The sequence below is a fragment of the Polyodon spathula genome, chromosome 14, assembly GCF_017654505.1.
Source record: "Polyodon spathula isolate WHYD16114869_AA chromosome 14, ASM1765450v1, whole genome shotgun sequence".
Classification (NCBI taxonomy): Eukaryota; Metazoa; Chordata; class Actinopteri; order Acipenseriformes; family Polyodontidae; genus Polyodon; species Polyodon spathula.
Genome location: NC_054547.1, coordinates 28,398,521 through 28,422,195, shown reverse-complemented (window position 1 = coordinate 28,422,195; position 23,675 = coordinate 28,398,521). Strand labels below are relative to the sequence as shown.

General features: G+C 37.6%; 2 protein-coding genes across 2 annotated transcripts; both read left to right on the top strand.

Annotated features, from left to right (window-relative positions):
- The first annotated feature begins 9,681 nt into the window (after window positions 1-9,681).
- Window positions 9,682-16,666, top strand: LOC121326378 (myoneurin-like). The gene is made up of 8 exons (XM_041269634.1): window positions 9,682-9,742; window positions 12,148-12,449; window positions 12,617-13,428; window positions 13,989-14,148; window positions 14,309-14,487; window positions 14,676-14,759; window positions 14,837-14,923; window positions 15,352-16,666. The coding sequence occupies exons 2-8, from the start codon at window positions 12,181-12,183 to the stop codon at window positions 15,609-15,611; spliced, it is 1,851 nt and encodes a 616-aa protein (XP_041125568.1). The 5' UTR covers window positions 9,682-9,742; window positions 12,148-12,180; the 3' UTR covers window positions 15,612-16,666.
- A 441-nt stretch (window positions 16,667-17,107) lies between these two features.
- On the top strand, window positions 17,108-23,197 carry lrrc34 (leucine rich repeat containing 34). The gene is made up of 11 exons (XM_041271055.1): window positions 17,108-17,230; window positions 17,651-17,775; window positions 18,321-18,448; window positions 18,718-18,782; window positions 19,188-19,271; window positions 19,723-19,851; window positions 20,003-20,098; window positions 20,529-20,683; window positions 21,000-21,152; window positions 21,653-21,779; window positions 22,301-23,197. The coding sequence occupies exons 2-11, from the start codon at window positions 17,657-17,659 to the stop codon at window positions 22,487-22,489; spliced, it is 1,245 nt and encodes a 414-aa protein (XP_041126989.1). The 5' UTR covers window positions 17,108-17,230; window positions 17,651-17,656; the 3' UTR covers window positions 22,490-23,197.
- The last annotated feature ends 478 nt before the right edge of the window (window positions 23,198-23,675 follow it).

The window sequence follows — 23,675 nt, the reverse complement described above, 5'->3', positions numbered from 1 at the left end:
TTAAGGAACAAAAGAAAATCTGCATCATGTGACAAGTTACATAAGGTAATCTTATCAGGTCTTGCACTAGCTTGAACTATCGGCACTATTTTTGAGATATCAAAGTTGTTGTTGGTGAGGAATTGACGAATCAATGTGGAAAATCCCATTGAATTCTGTGCAGGGGTAGACCACTGCATAGCTCACATGGGCGGTAGCCAAAATCCACAATGGAACCAGCCCTGGGGCTATAATAGAGAGATAGTGTTCAGTCCTGAACATACAGGCGATAATACACTCCATGTTGAGGCATGGGAAGAAAATGTAGGGGGAAAAGATAACGCAGAGACCATTATAGAATCCAAGCTGCAACCTTTTGGTATAGGAACAAGGGGGGCTATTGTTCAGTGAAATTGATGGAGATGGAGCAGGCTTGAGATAGCATTGAGAAATGACTAAAAGCATGTCACATTTATCAGAGTTCAGTTTTAACCAATTATGAGGCATTTGATTTCTGACAGGCATTGCAACACAGCACAGGGATCACAGAACCTGTCTCAGAGGGTAAGGAGATGTAAATCTGGGTGTCATCTGCACACAGTTGACAGTCTAATTATGCTGTTCACCATGGAGTATTCAGAAGAATGACAGACCATTTTAACAGAATGGGTGCTATTGATAGCTATTGATTGATATTAAAACAGAATATTGAATGAAATATTGGATGAATGATGAGATAATTAGCCTGGTCATCCGGAGGGAGTATCAGTAGTTTCTTAGTGATTGCTGGTCAAACAGTAACACTGAGAAAGGCATTGTGTCACCACTGATGATAAGCCTGGGGTCTAGACAGCAGATGTTGGAGCAAAGCTGTTTGACTATGTTTTAAATACTGCATTGAGGAACTATTTAAGTATTCTGCAGCATTAATCAACATGTGAAAGAAGTCCTCACAGGGCAGTACTAGGAGTGCAATATTTTCAAAAGTTTGACGTGCAGAATTCATAACTATCCTCAGAATAGTCAATTGAGACATGTTTAGCCACTTTTATGTGAAAGATGTTGCCGGTGGTGCGAAAGAACATTAAAGGATGGTTCTTTCCAGCCTCAATCAAGTTTTAGAAATGAGATGCTCTCACTGATTCAGTTCTGTTCTGCTTCACTCTGACCAAATCAGTCAGCCTACTCTCACCATGCTGTCAATGGACCCTTTGTGTGTTATCCCAGTATTACAGGATTGAGAATTTTTCATCTGTTCTTTGTTTGAGGTACCAGAAACAGTTAGAAGGAAATGTGGTAGAGAACTGTTGACAATTGATGGGGTATATTTTTCAGTGTTTTCATGGCGGGCTTGTGTGCAAACATACTGAAAAATGATGTCTTTGGAACACTACCAGACCCTTTAATATCAGAAAGTGAAAAGCGTGTTGAGGATTATTGAAAATAGGAAGGGTTTTCTGTCTGCCTGATGAAGGTACCTATATAAAATAATGATCCTGTTTTTGTCAGTGATAGTGATCAGGGTAAGTTAGGGTTTTCTTGGTTTTTCTGTAATAACTGCTAATAATGAAAGTCTAAGGTTAGGGTTGGGGCTAGGTTTAGAGTAATGAAATATTGTTAGTGGTGTAAAGGGATCATATACAATTCACACCAAGTCTGTGTATTGGATGTTGTCGATAACCCATATTTCTTCACTAATAGTACCCAGTAGTCAATCACTCTTTATTCAATCAATCTTTATTTTATATAGCGCCTTTCATAGTGGAACACCATCACAAAGTGTTTTACAAGATGCAACAAATACAAGAAAATCCATAATACTTCAAATAGAGAAATGCATAATACATGATATACAGTGGAAAGAACATAATACATGATAGTAGCATAGTACACTAAATACAGTGGAAAATGCATAATACTTGAAATAGTACAATAAATACAGTTATAAGTGCATAATACAGATAAATAAGATAGTAACAATATGTGAAATAGTAGCAGCAGCTAATAACAGATATCAGGCTTAAGGAGCATGGAAAGCAAGAGAGAACAGGTTGTGCTGGTTGTTTAAAGCGAGCGACAGTGAGAGCATCATGCAAAGAGTCGGAGCTGTGTGCTAAATGAGCGTGTCCAAGTGTTATCTGTGTGAGTGAGTATACAGTAGTACAGCTTATGCTTGGGGATAACAAGCAGTGTGTACTCCAGCTGTCGGAGGACCTCAGCTTGTGGGCAGGGACATAGCAGGTCAGCAGGTTGAGGAGGTACTCAGGAGCTGTGTGATGAAGGGCATTGTAGGTGAGTAGGAGAGGGAGACCACCATATAGAGTGTTGTTAGTTTTATGTACTTTAAGATGCTGTGTGATACTAACTTGAGACTGGCAAAGTATTTGTTGTAGTATTATTTTATTCCAATTCTCTTCTTCCATAGTAGAAGGTGTGATTCATATCAGACTCTGGCCATCTTGCATGTTGTCTTGAACCCAAAGGTTGGCTGGTTGACAAATGCATGCAAGTCGCGTCACACAGTTAATGAACAACTGTGTGCATGTTTATCTGTGTGCATGTTTATCTGTGTGCATTTTTATCTGTGTGCATGCTACTGTATACTGTAGTACAGCTTATGACAATATAGTGTGTTGCCACAAAGGTGTGTACTCCAAAATATAGTCTATGTACAAGAATAAACATTTTAGTTTTTTTTTTACTTCATGCAGGACTGTTTTATATTCAATAAGCTTGCAAGAATTTGCAAATCTGTCTATACAGCACCTTGTAAGGATTTTTGCCTATGTATTGCCCTGGCCTTGTAAGGAGTGCCTGGTTTTCATAACTCAGAGTGCAGCTGTGACCTCGGGACAGATAACACTTTTGTTTTTCGTATAAACTGTTTCTGCTTAATAAGCTGTTTTGAGCCTATCTACAAACCACAATCAAACCAATTGAAACTGGTTCTAAAACCATTTACTTTTGCTAAAAGTGACATGCTATAACTCTAGGTAAGTGTCACAGAATGCATAATAGCACACTATGCTTTTTCTTTTTCTGATAACCATGCACCTTATGTGGGGCAGTGTACCAGTGTTCCAGTTAAATTGCACAAGTCCTTATTGTTTCATCAGCCTTTGTTCCTTTTCCATTATATTACTGTTACTTATGCTTCCCATTTAAATGGTAAAGAAATAAACTGTCTGTAAACATTGTGTGATTTTCCTGTGTTTAGTGTAAGCTCTGAATCAACGCAGGGTTAATAAACTCTTAAAAGTAAGATGTACATAGTTGGTGCACATCAACTGCTGCAATCAAGGCTTGTTTGACCTTGTGATGCGTGGGTATAGCCCTTTGCTTCCTGTGAGAATTGAGCAAAACTCAAATGTAACTTCTTGTTATCTGTGTTTCTGCTGACGTTGGTAAAGTGATAAGTAAATAAGACCATATTTGGGCAAGGAAATTACATAAGCTAACTGTACATCTGTGCTGTACGAAGTAATTTATTTGGTCAGGTCGGGTCAGCTCAGCTCAGCTAATTAACATCTATACTGATGGCGGCTCAGAACACCATCAACTGAGGCCTGTGTGTCTGATGTATCACCTTTGCTTTGTTCCTGCTTGTATTTTGATTCCTGAATAAACTATTTTTGATTAACTTTAGCTGAAGAAGATGAATTGTTTTTGAGAAAAAATCAAACCTCTTACATATTGGCGAGCTGTGCGCAGGCTTTTGCATTGGGTCAGCTTTGCAAAAATGTAAGACTTTAATAAGGGATACACAGAAAAACACGATAACTATTGTGAACTCATGAGTGGAGATTAGGCTAAAGAAACAGAGCCAGAAAAGAAACTGTCAGGAATTGTTTAAATTTGATCAGCACATGTAAAAGAGCAACAAGAAAGAAATACTTGCTTTTAAGCTTTGTGGTCTTAAGGCAGTCTATTTTGGTGTGTAAGGGAAAGTTGGAAATGTACAAAAAGAATGCAAATGATTTTAAGGACCATAAAATTACACTTGAGGGTCAGTGCAAGGACACTGTGGAAAGCAGCAAAAAGGGGTGCTGCATCATTTTTGAGTGCCACGATGTTTTCTATATTAATCGTTTCCCTGTCTGCATTCAGAGGAGGAAAGTGCACATTAGATTATGAAAATGTAGAGAATAATTTGTTAAATGTAATTCTGTTAAAAACAATAAGGAAAATGTAAATGTGTTATTGAAGTGTACAGGTAATTCTGTAATAATTATCAGTGAAACCAAATGTGGTTTTATTTAGGAATTGGTAGTACGCTTTAAATTAAAAATTGGTAATACTAATTTGAATAGTAATGAAAGCAAAGACTTTTATATTGCAAAAGTGATTATTTTAATGGTTAAATTCAGCTACCATTAAGTACAAATATATTTATTAGCAAGAAAAGGCTGGCATAAATAAAACACATTGCTCAGGCATTTGATTGTCAAGAGCATGTTGAAAAGAGAATTCAAGAAAAGAAAATGAATGTGAGGAATTGAGAAGGAAAGTTTAAAGGTAGGACAAAGATTTGCCATTGTTGGGAATACAGACAGTAATTGAGAATACAGGTAATACAAACAGCCCATTGGGGGTTTGATGTGAAATTGGTAGAAAGAGTTATGAAAGGGAGTGTGGCAGAGCAAAGCTCTGCCCTTTTTAAATTGGCAGGGATGGGGTTAATTTCCCCTACCTGCCTGGGTTTATTATGTTCAGGTGGCTGGGGTTGATTAGTTGATTAGGTTAATTAATGATCAATCAGCGCCCAGCCACCTGACATAAAAGGATGCCTCTGCTTCTCATTTGGAGGAGGGAGCTGAGGCAGCAGGTTGGTTTTGTTTGGTTTTGATTTTTTAAAGTTTCTAAATCCAGTGTAGGCATTGCCCAGCCTGGAAACCTTTATTTTGTACATTTTGCTTTTTGTCTTTCTTTTTGTTTCAATTCCTTTGTTTTGGCCCTTGTGCCCTTTTATTTTTGTATCTTTACAATAAAAGTATATTTTTTTTGAACTGCAGTCTGTCTCTGGGCCTCTATCTACTTGCCAGCCTGCCGCAGAGAGGTAACAAACAATGGAAGATACACACACCACAACCTTGCAGCTCCTAAACCGGTTTCTCTCCCTCCTGACACACACACCTTTTATTTTTCTTACTGGACTATTTCTAGGATAGATCCACTCTTATTTTGATCTGTTGAATTACATGCTGTTAGTAACTGCAGCAAGTGTAGGGAGTACTTTTAGTTCTGTATGGGGAAACAAGAACTTTTGAACACTTGTAATTTTTCACATTTTATTTTTTGTGCTCTGGGTGTCTTGCAAAAAAAAAAAAAGGGAAGAGTTTTTTTTTTTTTTGTGGAATTTCAAGGACAGGAAAGCCTGTGTTGATTTCAATGAGTTGGATTGAGATGCAAAACATTTTTTAATACATTTGGTGGTTACAAACAAATATTTTATATTCTGTTCTCCAGCAAGGGGGGGGGAGGTTTACAAAATATACTGGTAATTATAGATGCCTTCTTACATTGGATTAATATGTCCACAATTAAAAACAGCACAGCTGTTATAACAGTAAAGGCAAGGGTGTATTACTCATCAGTAGACAGTGCTAAAGGGTACATAGGGAATTGGTCAAACTACTGGGTATACAACATTTGTTACACATTGCCACCTGTTGGTGACTATTGTTATTTATAAAGAAAATAAAAACATAGGAACTTGAGTTTTCTTTTTGAAGTATTGGTGATGTGCTCGGAGATGGCTGTTTGTGGTTAAGAAACAAGAAGTGCTCACATTCCTCAACAGTGATCTTGCGAATGAAAGGCCTATACGGTGACACAGGTCATTGAGTCAAGCAGCTGTTACAAACCTCAACACAGAGCATGCATCCCCAGGTGAAAGAGGAATGTCAAGGAGAGAAGGCCCCATTGTGGTCCGAGTGAAATCAGATGTTATCAGAAGAATTAATACTGAACTTGATTTCTTGCTGGTTGATTCTGATGGCGATCCACACAAGGGGAAGAATAGCTGACAACTGGAAGAAGGAACATGCAGCTGACCACACAATGTGGAATTTGAATGATTTACTGTAGCATGAATATGTCTAAAATGAATGCAGGGAAATTAACAGTAATGTTATTTGTAACAATGGGTTAGCAATAGTGTGTTATGCAGAACAAATACATCTGTTGGTATTGTATGAGAGAATATCACAAGATATAATGGAATTTGGTGTAATTATGTATGGAGAAGAGGAATTGCTTCCCAATGTGTTACAAATAGATGATTGGGCATGTTTTTACTATTTTAGTACTTATTCAGTGTATAGTGATAATTTTTGGAATTATAGCTCCAGTTTTTAGAGATTCTGATCTACATAATAGAACTAGTAATTTAATTAACATGGGGATGTTTAAAGGAAATAGGTTAGTAAAGAATTAAATCTAATCAGTCTTGAACAAAGAAGACAACGCTGCAATCTGATTCAAGCATTCAAAACTCTAAAAGATATTGACAATGCCGCTCCAAGGGGCTTTTTCGACCTGAAAAAAGAAACAAGGACCAGGGGTCAAAAATGGAGATTAGACAAAGGGGCATTCAGAACAGAAAATAGGAGGCACTTTTTTACACAGAGAATTGTGAGGGTCTGGAACCAACTCCCCAGTAATGTTGTTGAAGCCGACACCCTGGGATCCTTTAAGAAGCTGCTTGTTGAGATTCTGGGATCAATAAGCTACTAACAGCCAAACGAGCAAGACGGGCCAAATGGCCTCCTCTCGTTTGTAAACTTTCTTGTGTTCTTATGTTCTAAAGATTAGTAGACCCATGTTGCAAAGTGGTTAACAGTGTGCAGGTGATCAATAAACAGACAGACAATTATAATCCAGGTGCAATGTTGTTTAATGATTTGTAATCCAATTGCCTGATGGCGTAACAGTAAATAATAAACAACGTTAACAGGCAATACAGCGACGTGTATTGCCATGTTTAAATCCACGGTTGGTTCCCAAATAATAAACAATCCCATTCTTATTCACCCACACGTAACACAAGCACAAACACAAGTCCTCGAGTGCTCGTAGTTAATATACAATCCTTAATGAAACAAAGTGCAGTGATGTTGTCCGGGTTGGTTCTGGTCTTTGGCGACAGCTCCGGATCATATTAGCTGTCTAAACAATAACAAATAGCATTTTCAGAAAAGACAAAACAAACAAAACACTCACAATATATTTCATAATACTGGTCCCTCCGGGTCGTTCCGTAACCATAACTGAAGGAACAGATTATGTCACTTCATCCCCTATTTATACCGTCACACGTGACCCCTTGGTAAATGATTGCAGTAACTCCTCCAATCCGTGGCTGCTTCATCATTTTCCTTCCGGGTAGTTAAGGCATGGAAACCCCGTCCCCTTTTGAAATGACGACTTCCTTTTAACCCTAGGAATGAAGTGTCAGGCCAAATAGTACAGGGTACTCTGTTCCCATTACTTAGCGCCCTCACAGGTCAGGAGATTTACCACCAAGAATCATTGTCTTCCTGTCACATATCCCACCACTCAGAGTGGAGCCAAAGGCACGCTCGACTGAATCTACCTTTCGGATTACTCCTTCCTCCCAGGACAAATAATCCGCATTTTGGTGGTCTTGCCCAGCACGGTGTACCATGTGGTTAATGAAGGGCTGCAATGCCAAATACCATCAAGTTATCTGGGCATTGCTGTCCTTGATTGTGCTCAACCACTTGAGTGGGGCGTGGTCTGTGACAAGATCAAATGAATGCCTCAGCAGGTAGTATCGTAAAGAGTGAGTAGCCCATTTAATGGTCAAACACTTCTTTTTGATGCACTCCAGAGGAAGGCTTTTTTTTACTAATATACAATAAAGGGTGTTCTACTACGTCAACCTTTTGGGAGAAGACTGCACCAAAACCCAAACCCACATCCGACACATCAGTGTGGAGGATGAATCTCTTGGTGAAATCAGGTGTGATGATAGTGGGGGCCTGGCAGAGTCTTCGCTTAATAATATCAAATGCCCCCTGACATTCTACTGACCATTTAGTTAAATTTGGTGCACTCTTTTTGGTGAGGTCGATTAAAGGGTTAACCACTGTGGTATACTTAGGGATAAAGCGGCAGTAACAACCGGATAATCCCAGTAGCGACCCCACCTGAGTCTTGGTTTTGGGGATCGACGCGTCTACCAAAGCTTGGATTATGGTGACAACGTGTTTCACCCTTCCATTCCTAATTAAAAATCACAAATATTGGGTCTCTGTTTTGGCAAACGCGCATTTTCCCAAGTTAGCTGTCAGCTGGGCTACCCTCAGAGACTGAAGGACGGCTGTAACCCTAGCCAAATGCTCTTGCCAAGTGGAGCTATAAATCACCACATCATCAATATACGCTGCTGCATGTTCATAATGTGGGCGTAAAACCTGGTCCATCAGTCTTTAAAAGGCAGCGGGCGCACCATGTAGCCCAGAGGTCTCCAACCCTGGTCCTGGAAAGCCCCTATCCAGCAGGTTTTATAGGTGTCTGTACATCATCAATGGCTAAAGATCTGGAACACCTGTTAATCTTGACTAATTAAGCCCATAAATGGTTCAATTAAGTAACTGAGAGATTGGTTGAAAAGAAAACCAACAGCCACAGTAGCTCTTCAGGACCAGGATTGGAGACCCCTGATGTAGCCCAAATGGCATGGTTTTAAAGTGAAACAGCCCTTCTGGTGTTGTCTCTAGAGCTGCGGGTTAAGGGGAGGTCCAGAGTCAAGATAAACTTGGCCTTTCCCAGTCTATCTAGAAGTTGACAATATCTTGAAGCTGACAATATCTAAGTTTATGACTGTTTTATTTGGTATCCCCTGTGTTTCTCACTGTAAATACACCCAATATCAATCAAACCTTTTGTGTGTGATAATGGGGCACAGGTAGACACATTGCAAGTTTAACCTTTCTAGGAGCCCCGCTATCTGAAATGCACAGGGAATACAAATAAAACAGCAATAGACTAAGACTAAGCTGTCTAATTTGTACTGTACATAAAATAAATATATAAACAAATAACTGTAAGCAATAACGTTATATGTAATGCATTATGCATTTTTAATATCATTTACGCGACTCGTGTTTATTCCAGGGGTAACAGCACAAGCCATAGAGCAACAACATTCGTGATCAATTACTTTCAACTTTCGTTTTGAAATCCATAAAATATGTAAATGATGGCAAAATGATCACTCATATTTGACCTCGGAGACGAACAAAAGAAAAAATTAGACTTGGTTTGGCACGATCTCAATTTACTCATGCGCAATGCGCCACGGGATACCGATGAGCTGTCATTTCAAAGTACCACCAAATGTTCCTGCCAGGACACTTGACTCTGATAGGTTATCATATTATTGTTAATAAAACAATGAATAATCCTTTCCCAACACCGAAACCCTAAACATAAGGTCAGTACACTGCAGCCATTACACATATAAAATAGTTAATGTATGGCAGTGAATAAGCGTCTTCGTTACTTTTAAAAAAGTGACCGGAGGTGCTGACTTCCTCAGTTGTCCTGACAGAAACATTTGGTGGTACCTTTGTAGCACTGCGATTTCTGAGGGGAGGGGGGACTGCATTGGTTACAACACCGGAAATGACGCTTTCTCGGAATTAAATGGTTAAGGTTATAGGTTTTAGTTTGTTTGTTTGTATTTTACGTGGTCACAAAATGGCTGAATGAAAAAATGGTCCAAACCTTTTATCAGGTTAGTTTTTTTTTTAAGCTTTTGCAAATCTCTCGCGATGGATACTTCCGTTTTCACTGGGTAAATTACATTAACTTCGGTACCAAAACGAAAGATACCGGCGCTGTATTAGCAAATTGATACTTTATTACACTACACAGATGCACCCTGGCGTGTCCTTTCGCAATAAGAGCCCTTTGTTGTGAAAATGTAGCCAGACTCAGAGACTACTAATATAAAACATGGACCCACAAAGCACACGACTTGAAGAAAACGTGCAGCTCTTCTCTTATTTGCAATAGTGTTTAGCCGCAATAATTTTGTCAAATGCTAATTAATGTAATTATGTTAATTATAGTACAATATATTAAGCCCTGTTCACACTCGTATCGGTACGATACTAGTACAGTTTGTTTCGGTATAGAATATACCGGTACGAAACCACTTTCTGTGCTAATTCACTTTTCAGTACCGGTACAGTACAGGTACAGTTGCGATACACCTTCCACTTTCATGTATGTTTAAATCGACAGTGTTCGGGTTCTGAACTCGTTTCCATGACGACCGCTGTCATATCTGTTAGAAATGGATCATCTATTATGTAATACAGCATGTTTTGCAGTCCTGTCCATGTACAGTATTTTGTTTTGGTGTTCAGTTTTTGTTAAGAGACGAGCAGAACGTGAAAGGGTGAGACGAACAAAAAAGGCGAAAACAATTAGCCGTATTTAAAAGCATGAGGTTGCAAAGACAGCGGCATAACAGTAAGAGGGCATACATTAAGCAGTTGAAAACAAGCATCTACGATCGTGTTAATACAGGACTTGAAAGTTCTGATCAGTCAATTGTAATATTTTTTGTGTAGAGCAAGGAGATGCATACCGATATTTAAAACATAAAAGGGGATTTCACCCATGTAACAATGTGGATTGGTTTGGTCAAAGATTTGTGCATGGTTTCGTTAGTGTTGGTATAGACTACAGTACTGTAGCTGAATTGCAAATATAATGTTGTTTTCAGGCATAAAAGCATGTAAAGCATTTGGTTTGACCTATCTGTTTAATTGCACAGTGTAAATGTGGAGTCAGGGTTGTTTGCACATGATATACTTTTTACACAATTGTAAAACCTGTGGCTTTATTGGCTAAAACCTGTATATATATATATATATATATATATATATATATATATATATATATATATATATATATATATATATTATATATGCTGCAAGAGTTACTGCAAAAATGTTTACTTGTAGAGAGTACTATTGTCCTAGTGCAACACTGTTGCATGCAGTTGTTTATACAACAGTGCAAAATAAAAGAAATAATAACAGTGACAAGGGAATGAGAAACAAGCCTTGTACTAACTGCAACATTGTTTTTACTAATATACAGTCTATTTTAAACACAGACATTTTAAAAGAAATAAAATAAAGAAAACATCCCAATACAAGCAAGTATATTCTAGCATTACATGGATAATTTCACAAGTTGCATCAAAATGTTCAGTAATTCTGCTAATGGTTAAAAAAAAAAAAAAAATTGTTATCTTTCAACTTCAGTAAGTACTGTGTCATTCTCACGGCTTCTCTTATCGTTGTGAAGGAACTTTGTTTGAAGTCACTAATTTGAGTCAAGGCCAATGTGTAAATAACATCATAATGAAAGCAAGGTGCTTAAAATAACATATGCGTCATTATTTTAAGGCCTCAATCTGTCAAAACATAAATAATTAGCACTACATATGGGCTATAATTGAGAAGCCATATCTTTCAGTTCCGTAATACAAAAGACTTGTGATACAACACATATAGGCTAATGTAACAAGAAATAGGAAGAGCATCTTCTAAACTGATTCATGTGTATTTCTCCAATATTGTACTGAATATTGAACTTCTACAATTGCAGTTGTCTTTTGCCCCCTAAATTGAACCAGCATAACATTAGCCAGACAAACCCAATGGAGCAGACAGACATGTGGAATTCCCCCTACCTGACTCCTTCATTATGTGCTTATAGGTACAGGGGTTTAGACAAAAATTGAACCACTGCCCTTTACATTGTGAATGGGGTATAGGGCCATAATAGACAGCCATGAAAACACTAATGTTGTTCTGGAGGGACACATGACTATTCCATAGATCTTAATGTCTGTTGTGCCTTTTAGAGAAGCAGGACATTCTCCAGACTTTAAATGAGTAATTTGGGCAGTCTTGGATTTGGACACCCCTGTCAACCAAGCTCCTGCTATCAGTCGTCTACAAAAGTGTTTTAAGTCTATAGTCTTGATGAAAAGGGATTTCATTTGCATAACAGATGAACCGCTCATGTGAGGGGCTTTCCATTTACACTCAGAGCTATGGGCTCCATATGTTTTTTTTTAATTTTTTTTATTTAAACCTAATTTTATTTGTTCTCCAGGTATAAAAGGCTTGATTACATTATCTCATTACCATGCAACCTCTTCATCACTGCAAGCATCTGCTGGACCAACTGAACAAACAGAGACAGGAGGGGTTCCTGTGTGACTGCACCGTTGTGATTGGCCAGTCTCACTTCAGGGCTCACATGAATGTACTGGCAGCATTTAGTGAGTACTTTGGATGTCAGAGTGGGAATCCAGATGTAAAAAGTGTCACGTTTCTGGATCCAACTCTAGTGAACGCCAGCGGGTTTCAGAAACTGTTGGATTACATGTACACAGGAAATATTAACATTGATGGGTAAGTTTTATGATTGCCATTTTTCAATGCACTTCTTGGGGATGGATTATGAAACATTTACACCATGGGTCCAATGTTTCTGTAAAAACAGCACTATAATCTTGCCTCTGAATAGAGGTGCTGTACTTTAAACTACATGTTTGTTTAATGTGTTTTTTTTCATGTAGTGAGGATGCTATCGAAATCAACAGAGCGGCCACCTACCTCAAAATAGAGGCAGTGGCAGCAAGATGTAAACTAAATGCTGAGTCTGGGATAGCAGATGTTAAACTGCTGTCTAAAGAAATCCTGAGTGCTGTCGTGGAGCTGGAGAAGCAGGATGTTGGCCTTTCCGAACCCAGTTACCCGAGGGAGTTAGCAGTTGTATTCGTAAGTCAGGACCAAGCCCCTGCAGAGCCTGAGAATCCAGAGGTATTTCTACGGGTGGAAGAAAAGGGAGCCAAAAAAGCTAGAAAACCCAGAAACGGACATGGGACTAAAGCCCAGCAGAGCAGGCACTGCCAACCAAAAGAGAAGCAGACGCAAAAAAACAGTCCCTCCCTGCTGGCTGAAGCTTTCAGTGACTCAAGCAACAAGACAACGGAACTCGCTGTTCAAATTCTGCAGGGAAACGAGGAACCAGAGTCTTTATTAAGGATGGACAGTGAAAGTCTTCCAGACCAAAATGCAATGATTCAAAAATTGATGGTAAAGACAGGAAAGTCCCGGAAGCGTTGTACTTTGAAGGAGAACTGTGCCTCGGATGCGCTGAGCGAAGATAATGTTGACAGCTTGGATAGCAGTGAGGCAGAAGAACTGTCTGAGAAGCAGCTGAAGATGAAGCCGGTGTGTAACACCTGTGGGAAGGTGTTCTCTGAAGCCAGCAGCTTGCGGAGGCACATGCGAATACACAAAGGTGTAAAGCCCTACGTCTGCCAGCTGTGTGAGAAAGCGTTTACACAGTGCAACCAGCTGAAAACACACGTCCGCACTCACACGGGTAAGAAAGCTAGGATGCAACTAATTCTGTACATCTGGGCAAACTGGTCAGAATCTTTAAAAGGAATTTCATTTTTTGAAATTAGGGATGATAGTAACAAATTTATGTTCAAGTGTTTTGTTGGGTCATTTCTTGGTCACAACTTCTTTTCACTTGACACGGAATCGTATTTGTAATACTATATCCAAACCAGAGGCCTCCAGCACTTGATTTTCTTAAAGACTGTTCTTAAAAATCTTAGTTACAGTTCAAACATTTAAGTTATAAAACATTTATATAATAATTTACAGGAAAATAATGAATGTTACATCAGGTAAGGTTGTGCCGTATTCACCAATGGTCAACGTTATCATTCACATTCACATTCAATCACAGTACTGATACCTAGTGATAGCTACGTACTGGAAACCACTTGTCATGTTTTGACTAACCAAATTTCAGTTATGCAAATTACATTTCAATTTGAAATGCGGTCTTCATATCCTTGGGGGTGATTTATATGTCATTATTTTAATTTGGTTTATGTTCCATCACTGACTATTTGAAATCTTGTTTTGAAGGGGAGAAGCCATACCAGTGTGATATGTGTGATAAAGGCTTTGCTCAGAAATGTCAGCTGGTTTTCCACAGTCGTATGCATCATGGGGAAGAGAAACCGTACAAATGTGATATCTGTGGTCTACAATTCGCCACATCCAGTAACCTGAAAATACACTCCAGGTGAGTTGAGATGCCAGTTTGGGACATGTTAGTAGTCTTTACAATGATGTCTGATGAAGTAGCTTTAAGATTATTGATATTTGTATTGTTTTTGCTTGATTATGGTTAGAGTTTAGGGGTTTATTGTGACCCTTGTATACTTTCTCTTTTGTGGCAACAGGAAGCACAGTGGAGAGAAGCCATATGTTTGTGAGCGGTGCGGGCAGCGCTTTGCTCAGGCCAGCACTCTCACTTACCACGTCCGCCGCCACACAGGAGAAAAGCCCTACATCTGTGATACGTGCGGTAAAGCGTTCGCCGTCTCCAGCTCTCTCATCACACACGCTCGAAAGCACACAGGTAACAGCAAAGAACTATTAAAAACTGTATCTAGGAAACCATTTCCAAATTTGATGAAACTGCATGAGCATTGGTTGTGATGTACTGTTCAATCATTGTGACCTGCTTTATACTGGATATAAGTGTGACCAGCATAGCTTGGTTATTACAAGACTGAGGTTTTTCTGTTGTTGTTGGCTTTGTTGTAGGAGAGAAGCCATATGTGTGTCGCACTTGTGGAAAACGTTTTATTTCTTCAGGAGAGCTTAACAAGCACAGCAGGTCCCACACAGGTTAGTACAGGAATTAAATACAAATTTATTTACACTATAATGAAAAGACTGGTAACACAAACAACTGTTAATTTCAGGTGAAAAGCCATTTGTCTGTGAATTGTGTGGAAACTCCTACACAGATGTGAAGAATCTAAAAAAGCATAAAGCAAAGGCACATAGTGGTAAGTGAAAACAAATCCGCTGCATATGATTACAACGAAAACTTGCATGCTGTGTTTCGATAATACAACTTTTATCTGTACTTCTAAGAGTTAAATCATCTTAAACATTTGGCTAAAGTGACTTGCTGCTCAGTTCTCAAACACAATTTCTGTAGGTATATTTTTGGCTAAATTTATAGTATTTTGTTTTGTGTTAAATGTTAACAAAATCCTGTGTAGTTTAAAAACAATTAGGATTATGTTTATAAATATTGAATGCATTTCTTGTAAACACTGTAGGGGGGTTCAATATAAAAAGGCCTAATAAAGTTGCTGTTTCTAAAATAAAATAAAAAGTATTGGCAACCTTGTCTCATGTAGAGCTGCTGCTTTGGACATTTGTGAGACGCTGAATTTTGCATTTAACAAGATTGTTTTTGTGTCTGCAGTGGAAAGAATCCTGGACCCTAGTATGAGCTCTGGAGCCTTAGCAGACTCCGACACATTGGAGAAAGTGTCTCTGCAGGACACAACCCAGCTAAAGCATACTGACATCCCACTCTCCCTCACCCTGCCCATGACCACAGAAGACCAGCAGATCCTTCTGTCAGCAACTGACAGCTCCTCCATTTCCTCAGAGCAGTTGCTGAGGTCAGCAGTGACAGGCTATTCTGAACCCCAGTTCATCTTCTTACAGCAACTCTATTAAACAGACACCAGGCAAGCAGAAACAATCCACTCAGAAGTTCATACAGTCTTAACAAGCACAGTAATAGTTATGTTATCTAGTGTATGTGCCAGATCATTTGAATTTACTGTTGCAGAAGCAAGTCTGCAACTAGTAGAAGAATAAAATACACACCTTAAAATAAATTAGGGTTTAAGAATAAAGTTGGTGGTTTTAAAAAAGTAGAAGTAGAATCCTGAATTTCTCTTGAAAACCAATTACACTGAGTGGTAACCTGCAATTAGTTCACTGGAGAAGTAGATCACGCATTTAAAATGAGTTATCTGCTTAATTGAGAGCGACTGTAAAAAAGCCCCCCCCCCCCCCCCCACTACCACACACACACAAAGTGATCCTTCTTGATACATAATATACTGTAGTTGTCTAACTAAATGTAGTGGACTCAATTTCTATGTCTTAGCTGTGGTGAACTATGAACACATACAGTTTATCTACATTCAGCTATATGCAATCTGCAAAACCTCAATGTCAGAAACTGTAAAGAATATTTAGGCTAATATTGTATAGTATTCTGTGTACATTCCATATGTTCAGGTATGTGTACAGAGATGATGCTCTATTGATTATTGATGTTATTGTGGACTTCAGTACTATATTTATTATGCAGATTTTATTACCAGAAGCTGATCATGTCACCCTACTGCAAAAAAATTACAATGATCCAAACATGCACAGTATGTGTTTATATCATACAGTCATTTAGCCACTTTAGAACCATGATGTGCTATTTTTTATAATGAATACTCCCACAGTTTAACAAATAGTATTGTATCTTTCCTTCAACCCCTATCTTCTTGTAAGAATTCTGCTGAATTGGTGAAAGCAGTAGATTACATAGATACTCGGTTAGGAATAAATACGTCCATGAAATACAGCTGGAATAAAAAGCATCCCTTCTGCACATTTAATATATACTGTTACATAATAAAATGTGTAGAAATTAATGTGTCTTTTAATCAATATCTACATAGTTTGCACAGATGCTAAATATATACTTGTAAATTATGAATGGATTTAGATATTAGATATGGTTGTGACTGCAGTGTTTTGGATTTTGTAATATGTATGTAAATAGAGCTCTATATATTTTGAAATATTAAATACAAATGGGGGGGGGGGTGGGGCGGTTGTTTTATGCTATAACATCATGTATTGTACATTTTAGAAAGTGTTTTTTGTATCTTCTCAAACTTTTCTTGAATAAAAAACGTTTGATTATCATATTTAAAAAAACAATGTGTTGCTGGGTGCATTACATAACACAAACCAACAAGTGCATGAATATACTTTCTGGTTTGTTTAAGTATGTAAGATTCTTATGTCCTTAATAGTCGTTTTAGATCAAGTTTTCTGTTGTATGTAGATTGAAGTGCACTTCAAGCAAATAATTTTGATCCATATGCTGTTCATAGTGTGTCCACTAGATGTCGCAACTGCATTGCACGTGTTTGGTCGCTATAGAAACAGAACTCATTGGACGATAATAAAACAAACAGCTATACAATCCCGGAAATACAAACCATCTCGGTTAATAAAAGCTATGTGAAAAATAAATAAATACTGCAATAACAGAAGGGCAGGTAAGGATCAATTCGAAGAAACACATTATTTTGATTCAGAAATATTACTAACGATTCGTTGTGCTCAATGAAAAGCAGGACTAGTTATTAACTTCTGTTTAGCGATGTACTAAACAAACTAAACTGCTACCGATTATATTATAATTCGGGACATGGTCATTCTACACAATGTATTTGTATTTTGGATATAGTCAAGTTTCTTCATTTTTTTTAACCGAAATGCGTTTACAGTTTGCGATTTGAGTTTTTTGTTGTACAAGTAATCTATATTGCTTATGCATACAGTTGTAATACTGGTCTACTGTATAATTTTAAAATACATTTAAAAACTATAAACATCACAGAATTAAATGCAAATTATTACTACATCTGTGGACCCTTAGAAGGTGTAGGTTTTTTATTTTATTTTACCCCCATTAGACAGCCATGGAAGGTCCTCCAAGTCTAAAGCAGCGATATTCAACTGTCTGCACAGAACTCGAGTTGTCTGTCAATCCCTCCATTGTCCACGTCCTGCAAGAATTGGATGACAAGGAGGCTCCAAAGTGAGTATTTTGTGAAAATGCTCATATCAGCTAAATAATGTAGTAGCCTACCTAATCTATGCAATGTATATCCAAAAATGATGATAACAAATTTTTGTGTGTGTGTTTTTTTTAGTCAACAGCATGAAAAGTAACCATAAATAACGTTTATATTTCACAATAAAAACGCAGCATGTCCTTGTTTTAATAAATACATATTGTTGCTAAATGCTTGCTCATAAGGTTGATTATAATGCCTGCAATGTGCTTACAAATAAAGATATTTAAATCCCTTAACATTATGGTTGCAAATAATAAGTTGACGTTGATGCATAATCGTTTGGAAGTTTTAAATAAGCTCTTTAAATTCGCTTATTAACATGTAAAACGCCTTTTTTGTTTTTGTTACTAAGCACACTATGATTTTAAAAATAAATGCGATGCATCAACCAATACCTGCTTTATATCAAATATATATATGAATGCTTTACAATTCTGAAGGCTTGTGTACAGCATGCCTGAACGTCTAGCGATTCTACTGTTTAATGTGTTCAAATTTCACGCAGATCGATTTCTGAACGTGGGATAAACATTCAAATTGCTGGTAACAGCCGACTTGTACCAGTCCAGAGGATATCGGACAGCGATGTTCAGGCTCTCACCCGCACTCTGAGCAACAGCGTGTCTGTGACAGGTTGGTAGGGCTGAGCTGTAAGAGTGCCCCGTCTATGCATGTTTTGTGTAGTATACCAATATTCATAACTGAGGCTTGCAAATTAAATGTAGCTAAATCTACCATCCATTCAGAGCCATGTTCTCAAAACGTTTAATAAACTATAATAATTAGAAGATTAACAAACAAAAAGGAGTAGGCCTAAATGCATTGTGAATTTTGCTTCTTAATTTAAAAGTAAGTAATACTTTTTTGTTAAGATGTTGTTCTTAAGTTGTTCATCCCTTCAGGTCTAGACCTGCGATACAACAACCTGACGGACACAGGAGCACAACATCTCAGTAAACTCTTGCAGGTGAATAACCCTCAAGCTATTTTTTTTTTAATTTTAATTTGAAGTATTATTTGTTATTGTCTAAACTATATGACTTTAAATATGTCTGTATGTCATTTTATTTTGTCATGTTATGTGTTTTATCAAGTCAATATTGTAGATACCACTTAACCTAGAATCATATATAACTTTTAACATGTACAGTAAATGATGTGTACAACCAAGCACCACCCAATCAAAGTATGAATTACAAATTAATAACTCATTCATGTTACCATATTTGTATACAGTTAAACACTTGTTGTTAAATATGAACCTATTTCAACTTATAGGTGCTTTTCAAAGTATGTGTAATAAGTGAATAGTAATACAATGCTGTGCGTAACATTTAATTCAAGAATAACATTTTTTGCAATTGTATAATAGGAGAATGTTGCACTCCGCCACCTCAATCTTATGTTTAATGATATTGGGGCCAGTGGCGCACAATCCATTGCCGAGGCACTGCATGTGAGTATTGTATTAGAGAACTGTTCTTTAATAAAATGCCAGGCACATCTGTTATAGTTGGATGCACAGTAGTTTAAATCCGTTAAAATACTGATGTTTGTACGATGAAAATAATGCATTGAATGATCACTTAAAATAATACAGATTAATTTAAAGATTCAGTGTGTCGCAATCATGCCCATTTTTGTCCTACCGGTGTACATAATTCCTTGGTGTCTGCTTATAGCAATACATATTTACAGTTCAGTTTGTTTACATTCCACAAAGATAGACATATTCCGGCTTCTACGTTACAGCTTTAGCTACAGGATATTGTAAATCTGAACTCTGAAAAAAATGCAGAAACTTATAAAAGGGAGTCCACTTTTTTTCGGTGTTTTATGTCATACTGATAATAACATAACATGTTTTAAAACATTTACACATGTACATGGTTGTTCATGTTTTTAAGTTGAACGAGACTCTGAAAAGCCTCCAGATGACTGGCAATAAGATTGGCAACAAAGGGGGGATGCACTTTGCTGCAATGCTGCAGATTAATAATTGTTTAGAAGAGCTGGATCTTGGAGACTGTGATCTGGTAAGTGCTGCTATTCAGGGCATTAGTGGAGTTTATGTTGATAAATGAGTGGTTTACCATGGGCAGGAGCCTAACCCCAAATCACTGGTGCCACTGTTTTTATATTGAAATAAAAGAAAACTCTTTTGATTTCTCTTCTTTGCTTTGTCAGGGTACTCAGAGCTTGATCGCCTTGACTACTGTCCTGAATAACAATAGCACCATCTGGGCCATCAACATGAACCGGCCTCTGCTCTACAGCCAGCAGGTATGACCCGTAGTGAAGCAGGGTCCAACATCATCAGTCATCTGAGTTCTATTCTGCAGACAAGGGGTGCAGTAAATTACTAATCCACTCAGAGCAGCTCAGTGACAGAACACTCTTACCAGCACTCCTAAGTAGCTATATGTATATATGTGTATGCAATTCTGTATTATATTATACAACTGCTAATTATACTGAGACTGATTGTAGGCATCCTTCCCTCTGTTAATGTCAAACTATGGTCCCCATGCTTAAGGCCATTCACAAGTTATTGGAATTTAAATCTGCCAGTTCAGCTAGCATGGGTTAAGTGAAAACTCCACATACCAAAAAAATATGCAGACAGTAATGTGTGATTTGGGGAATTAGCGTATGAGTGACTAATGGATAGGCCCTATGATTCACCAGTGAAGCATTTTGCCTTTGGTTTCAGGAGGAGAGCACAGTGCACATTGCTCTGATGCTGAAAGTGAACAAAAATCTCAAAGAGCTGCATCTGGGAAAACACGAGATGAAGGATTTTGGTGTGGAGAGACTCTGTGAAAAACTATCTTCAAACTTCACTCTGCGCTACCTTGATCTCCGCAGGTAAATGCAACTGATATTCTTTATTAAGAATGTAAATGGACTACAATGTCAGTCTCATTTTTGTGTTGTCCCCCTAGGGTTGAGAAATTAGGAAGTCTGATAGACCAAGTGCACAGAATCAGATAATTTTTAATTTCAGACACTGGACACTTCTTCCAAAGACATTCTATTGCTTAATCTTCAGTCACACGACATTTGAATGCCAGCCCTGTATTGTTATTATTTAAATAAAGCAACACAAGCAAGCATGCTCATGGTGGATGAAGAGATTTAATGTTTGAACCTTGACCATACTCCTAATGTTTATGTTGTATAGCAACAATATAACCCAGGATGGGGCTAGATGCCTGGCAGAGCTGCTAAAGCTGAACACTGCTTTGAAGATCATAGACTTGACTGCCAACAGAATAGAGGACGAAGGAGCAATCTACCTCAGCAAAGCCATTGCTTTGAACACCAATCTCAAAGCGTAAGTGCATGGATTTCAGTGTCACTTATAGCCTGGCACATAGTTGTACAGTGTAATGATCTCCTTGTTGGTTCCAGTGTGGTTCACAAGGTACGTAGTGGGTACAACCTCCTGTCTAGGCTACACTTTGTAGCCCCTTGCGTTTTGTGAGGTTTGATGAATTTGTGGAATGAACGTATGGGAACATGTCTTTCTCAATAATGTTTCTTAAACACATGTGATAAATTAAGCAATCAGTGTGAAGTTCCAGAGTTCTAAAGTTAAACTAAGACCTTTTAGTTACTGAGTAAAATCTTTGTTTTTGTGATTTATAATAAGTTAATACATGGTGTGTGGCGTGCCTCTTCTTATAATAGAGGTCATTTTTCACAGTGTAAGCAGCTCAGTTTTGTTTCACCAAATATGAACTATGTTACTATATCAAGCAAATCCCACAACAGATCCTAACAAAACGGAAGTTGAGTTTGTCTTGATGCCCCCTCTTATTTTTTATTCACTAGGTTGGCAATTCCAAACAACAACATTGGAGGGAACGGTCTAGTATCCCTAACCAAAGCAATGAAGATTAACACAACACTATCACACATCTATGTATGGGGAAATAAACTGGACGAACCAGCATGTGTGGTAAAGAGTCCTTTCTGCTCGTCACCTGTTTAAGATGGCGCACTCAATATTTAGCTAAACTACAATTAGACTGGAAACCATGATATAATTGTGAGCAGAACTGCCTACTTGATTGCGTTTTGTTTTGTAAGTCTCAGACATTGAAAGACATAGTAAAGAGGAGGATTACAATTCTTATGATTCACAATTATTAAAGGAGTGATAAGCTAGACTTCAAAATATGTGTCTTACTTAGTGGCTAGCACATTTATCACAGGTCCCCCTTTCATTGTTTTTATTTTTGTAACTTTTTTTTAAATGTTTTATTTGAAATGCACATTTTTTAAGTACAATGCTATAGACTAAAAAAAAAAGGACCTACCACATATTAAAGTAAAAACACAGGATAATAAGAGGTAAGAAAATGGCAGGTTCCAAATGTCATATGTAATAAATTAGAGAAACAGTCAAATAGATAGCAATACTGATATACCTTGGTTTTAACCCAAAATATAAAATAAGTTCTTTGTTTTCAATTTCAGGCATTCTCTGATCTGATTAAGAGCGGGCGTCTCCCTGAGAAAAACACGGACGTGTCTCCCTATGACGTGGATGGGCATCTTCATCCATCTGAGCTGTTTCATGGATTGCAGAGAAACTACTACTGGACTCCCAGCTATGGGCAGGACCAGGATACAGCCTGCAACTCTGTGTTGTCAGAGGCTCTATAGAAACATATACCATCTTCTCCAACCACATTTCTTTCCAATGTCTTTAAGCTGTTTGTTTCTTAATTAAAGTATAGTTGCTATAATACGACTCATTCATTTTGCTTCTAAACCCCCTGCAAGATTCAGCCTGCATCGTAATTAGAATTATCCCTATGCTTAGGAATAAGCTCATGACGGAATGCTGCTGTTAGATTTCACAGTGGGTGCCATCCTGTTACTAGGTAGGGTAGTGATTTCTAATATGTATACTGTCCTCAAAGTAAACTCAAGAAAAACCTTTCTCTTAACATATTTTGTGAATGGGTGATAGCGACAGCAAATGAAACGGCGCTTATAAATGTAAGTGCATTTCATGATATGAACTTGCTCACCAGTCATCTGGCAAAAACATTTCTTTGTTAGTCTGTTGTTAGGTGGGTGACCAAAACAGAATGTTCTCGCTGGACAAACATTCTACTCGGATTTAGTTGTGGATACTATAACATGTCTGGCAGATGGAGGTACTTAGATTTACTTGGGCTTTCTGAAGAGATTTGTTAGTTAATTATTGCTATCCAGAATCGGGATGGCTCCCTTGCCATTTAGAGAAATATGCTAGTATCTGCAACTTTGCAGTAGTATTAAGTCAAACGTTTGGGATAGTGTCTTAATATTGAAAAGGGGACTATCCAAAGTATTTGTCTATTGGGCTAACACTGTTCACTTTTACTGTACTTTATCTGAAGTTATGAATAGATTACAAATAATACATAATACTACATCTGCATTGCTGTTATGTATAGTTAGAAAACTGTGATTAAAATCCGTCTGTGTCTCTATTGCACTGTGTTCTATTTTCTGAAATCACACACAAATTTAATATATTAAAAGCTGGTATTTGTATATTTTTATTTCATGAACTTTGTAGTTAATACTGCATATTAAATAACGAGGCGTTTTACCTAAGTTGATGTTTTGTATCTGGTCGTTAGTCGTAACGTGACATTCTAAATTAAGGAAATAGCACAATGATCATAAATAAATAAATAAATAGAGAAGCGCCAAAGACTCCAGTATTTTTTACGTGTTTTCTACCTTTTATATTTAAAATCCATTATTTTAGTGTAATCGTCTGTATCCGCCGAATAGTAAAAACAATTTATAAATGTTCAGCAAATGTAGAGATTGTTTTTAAAAGAAACTCACG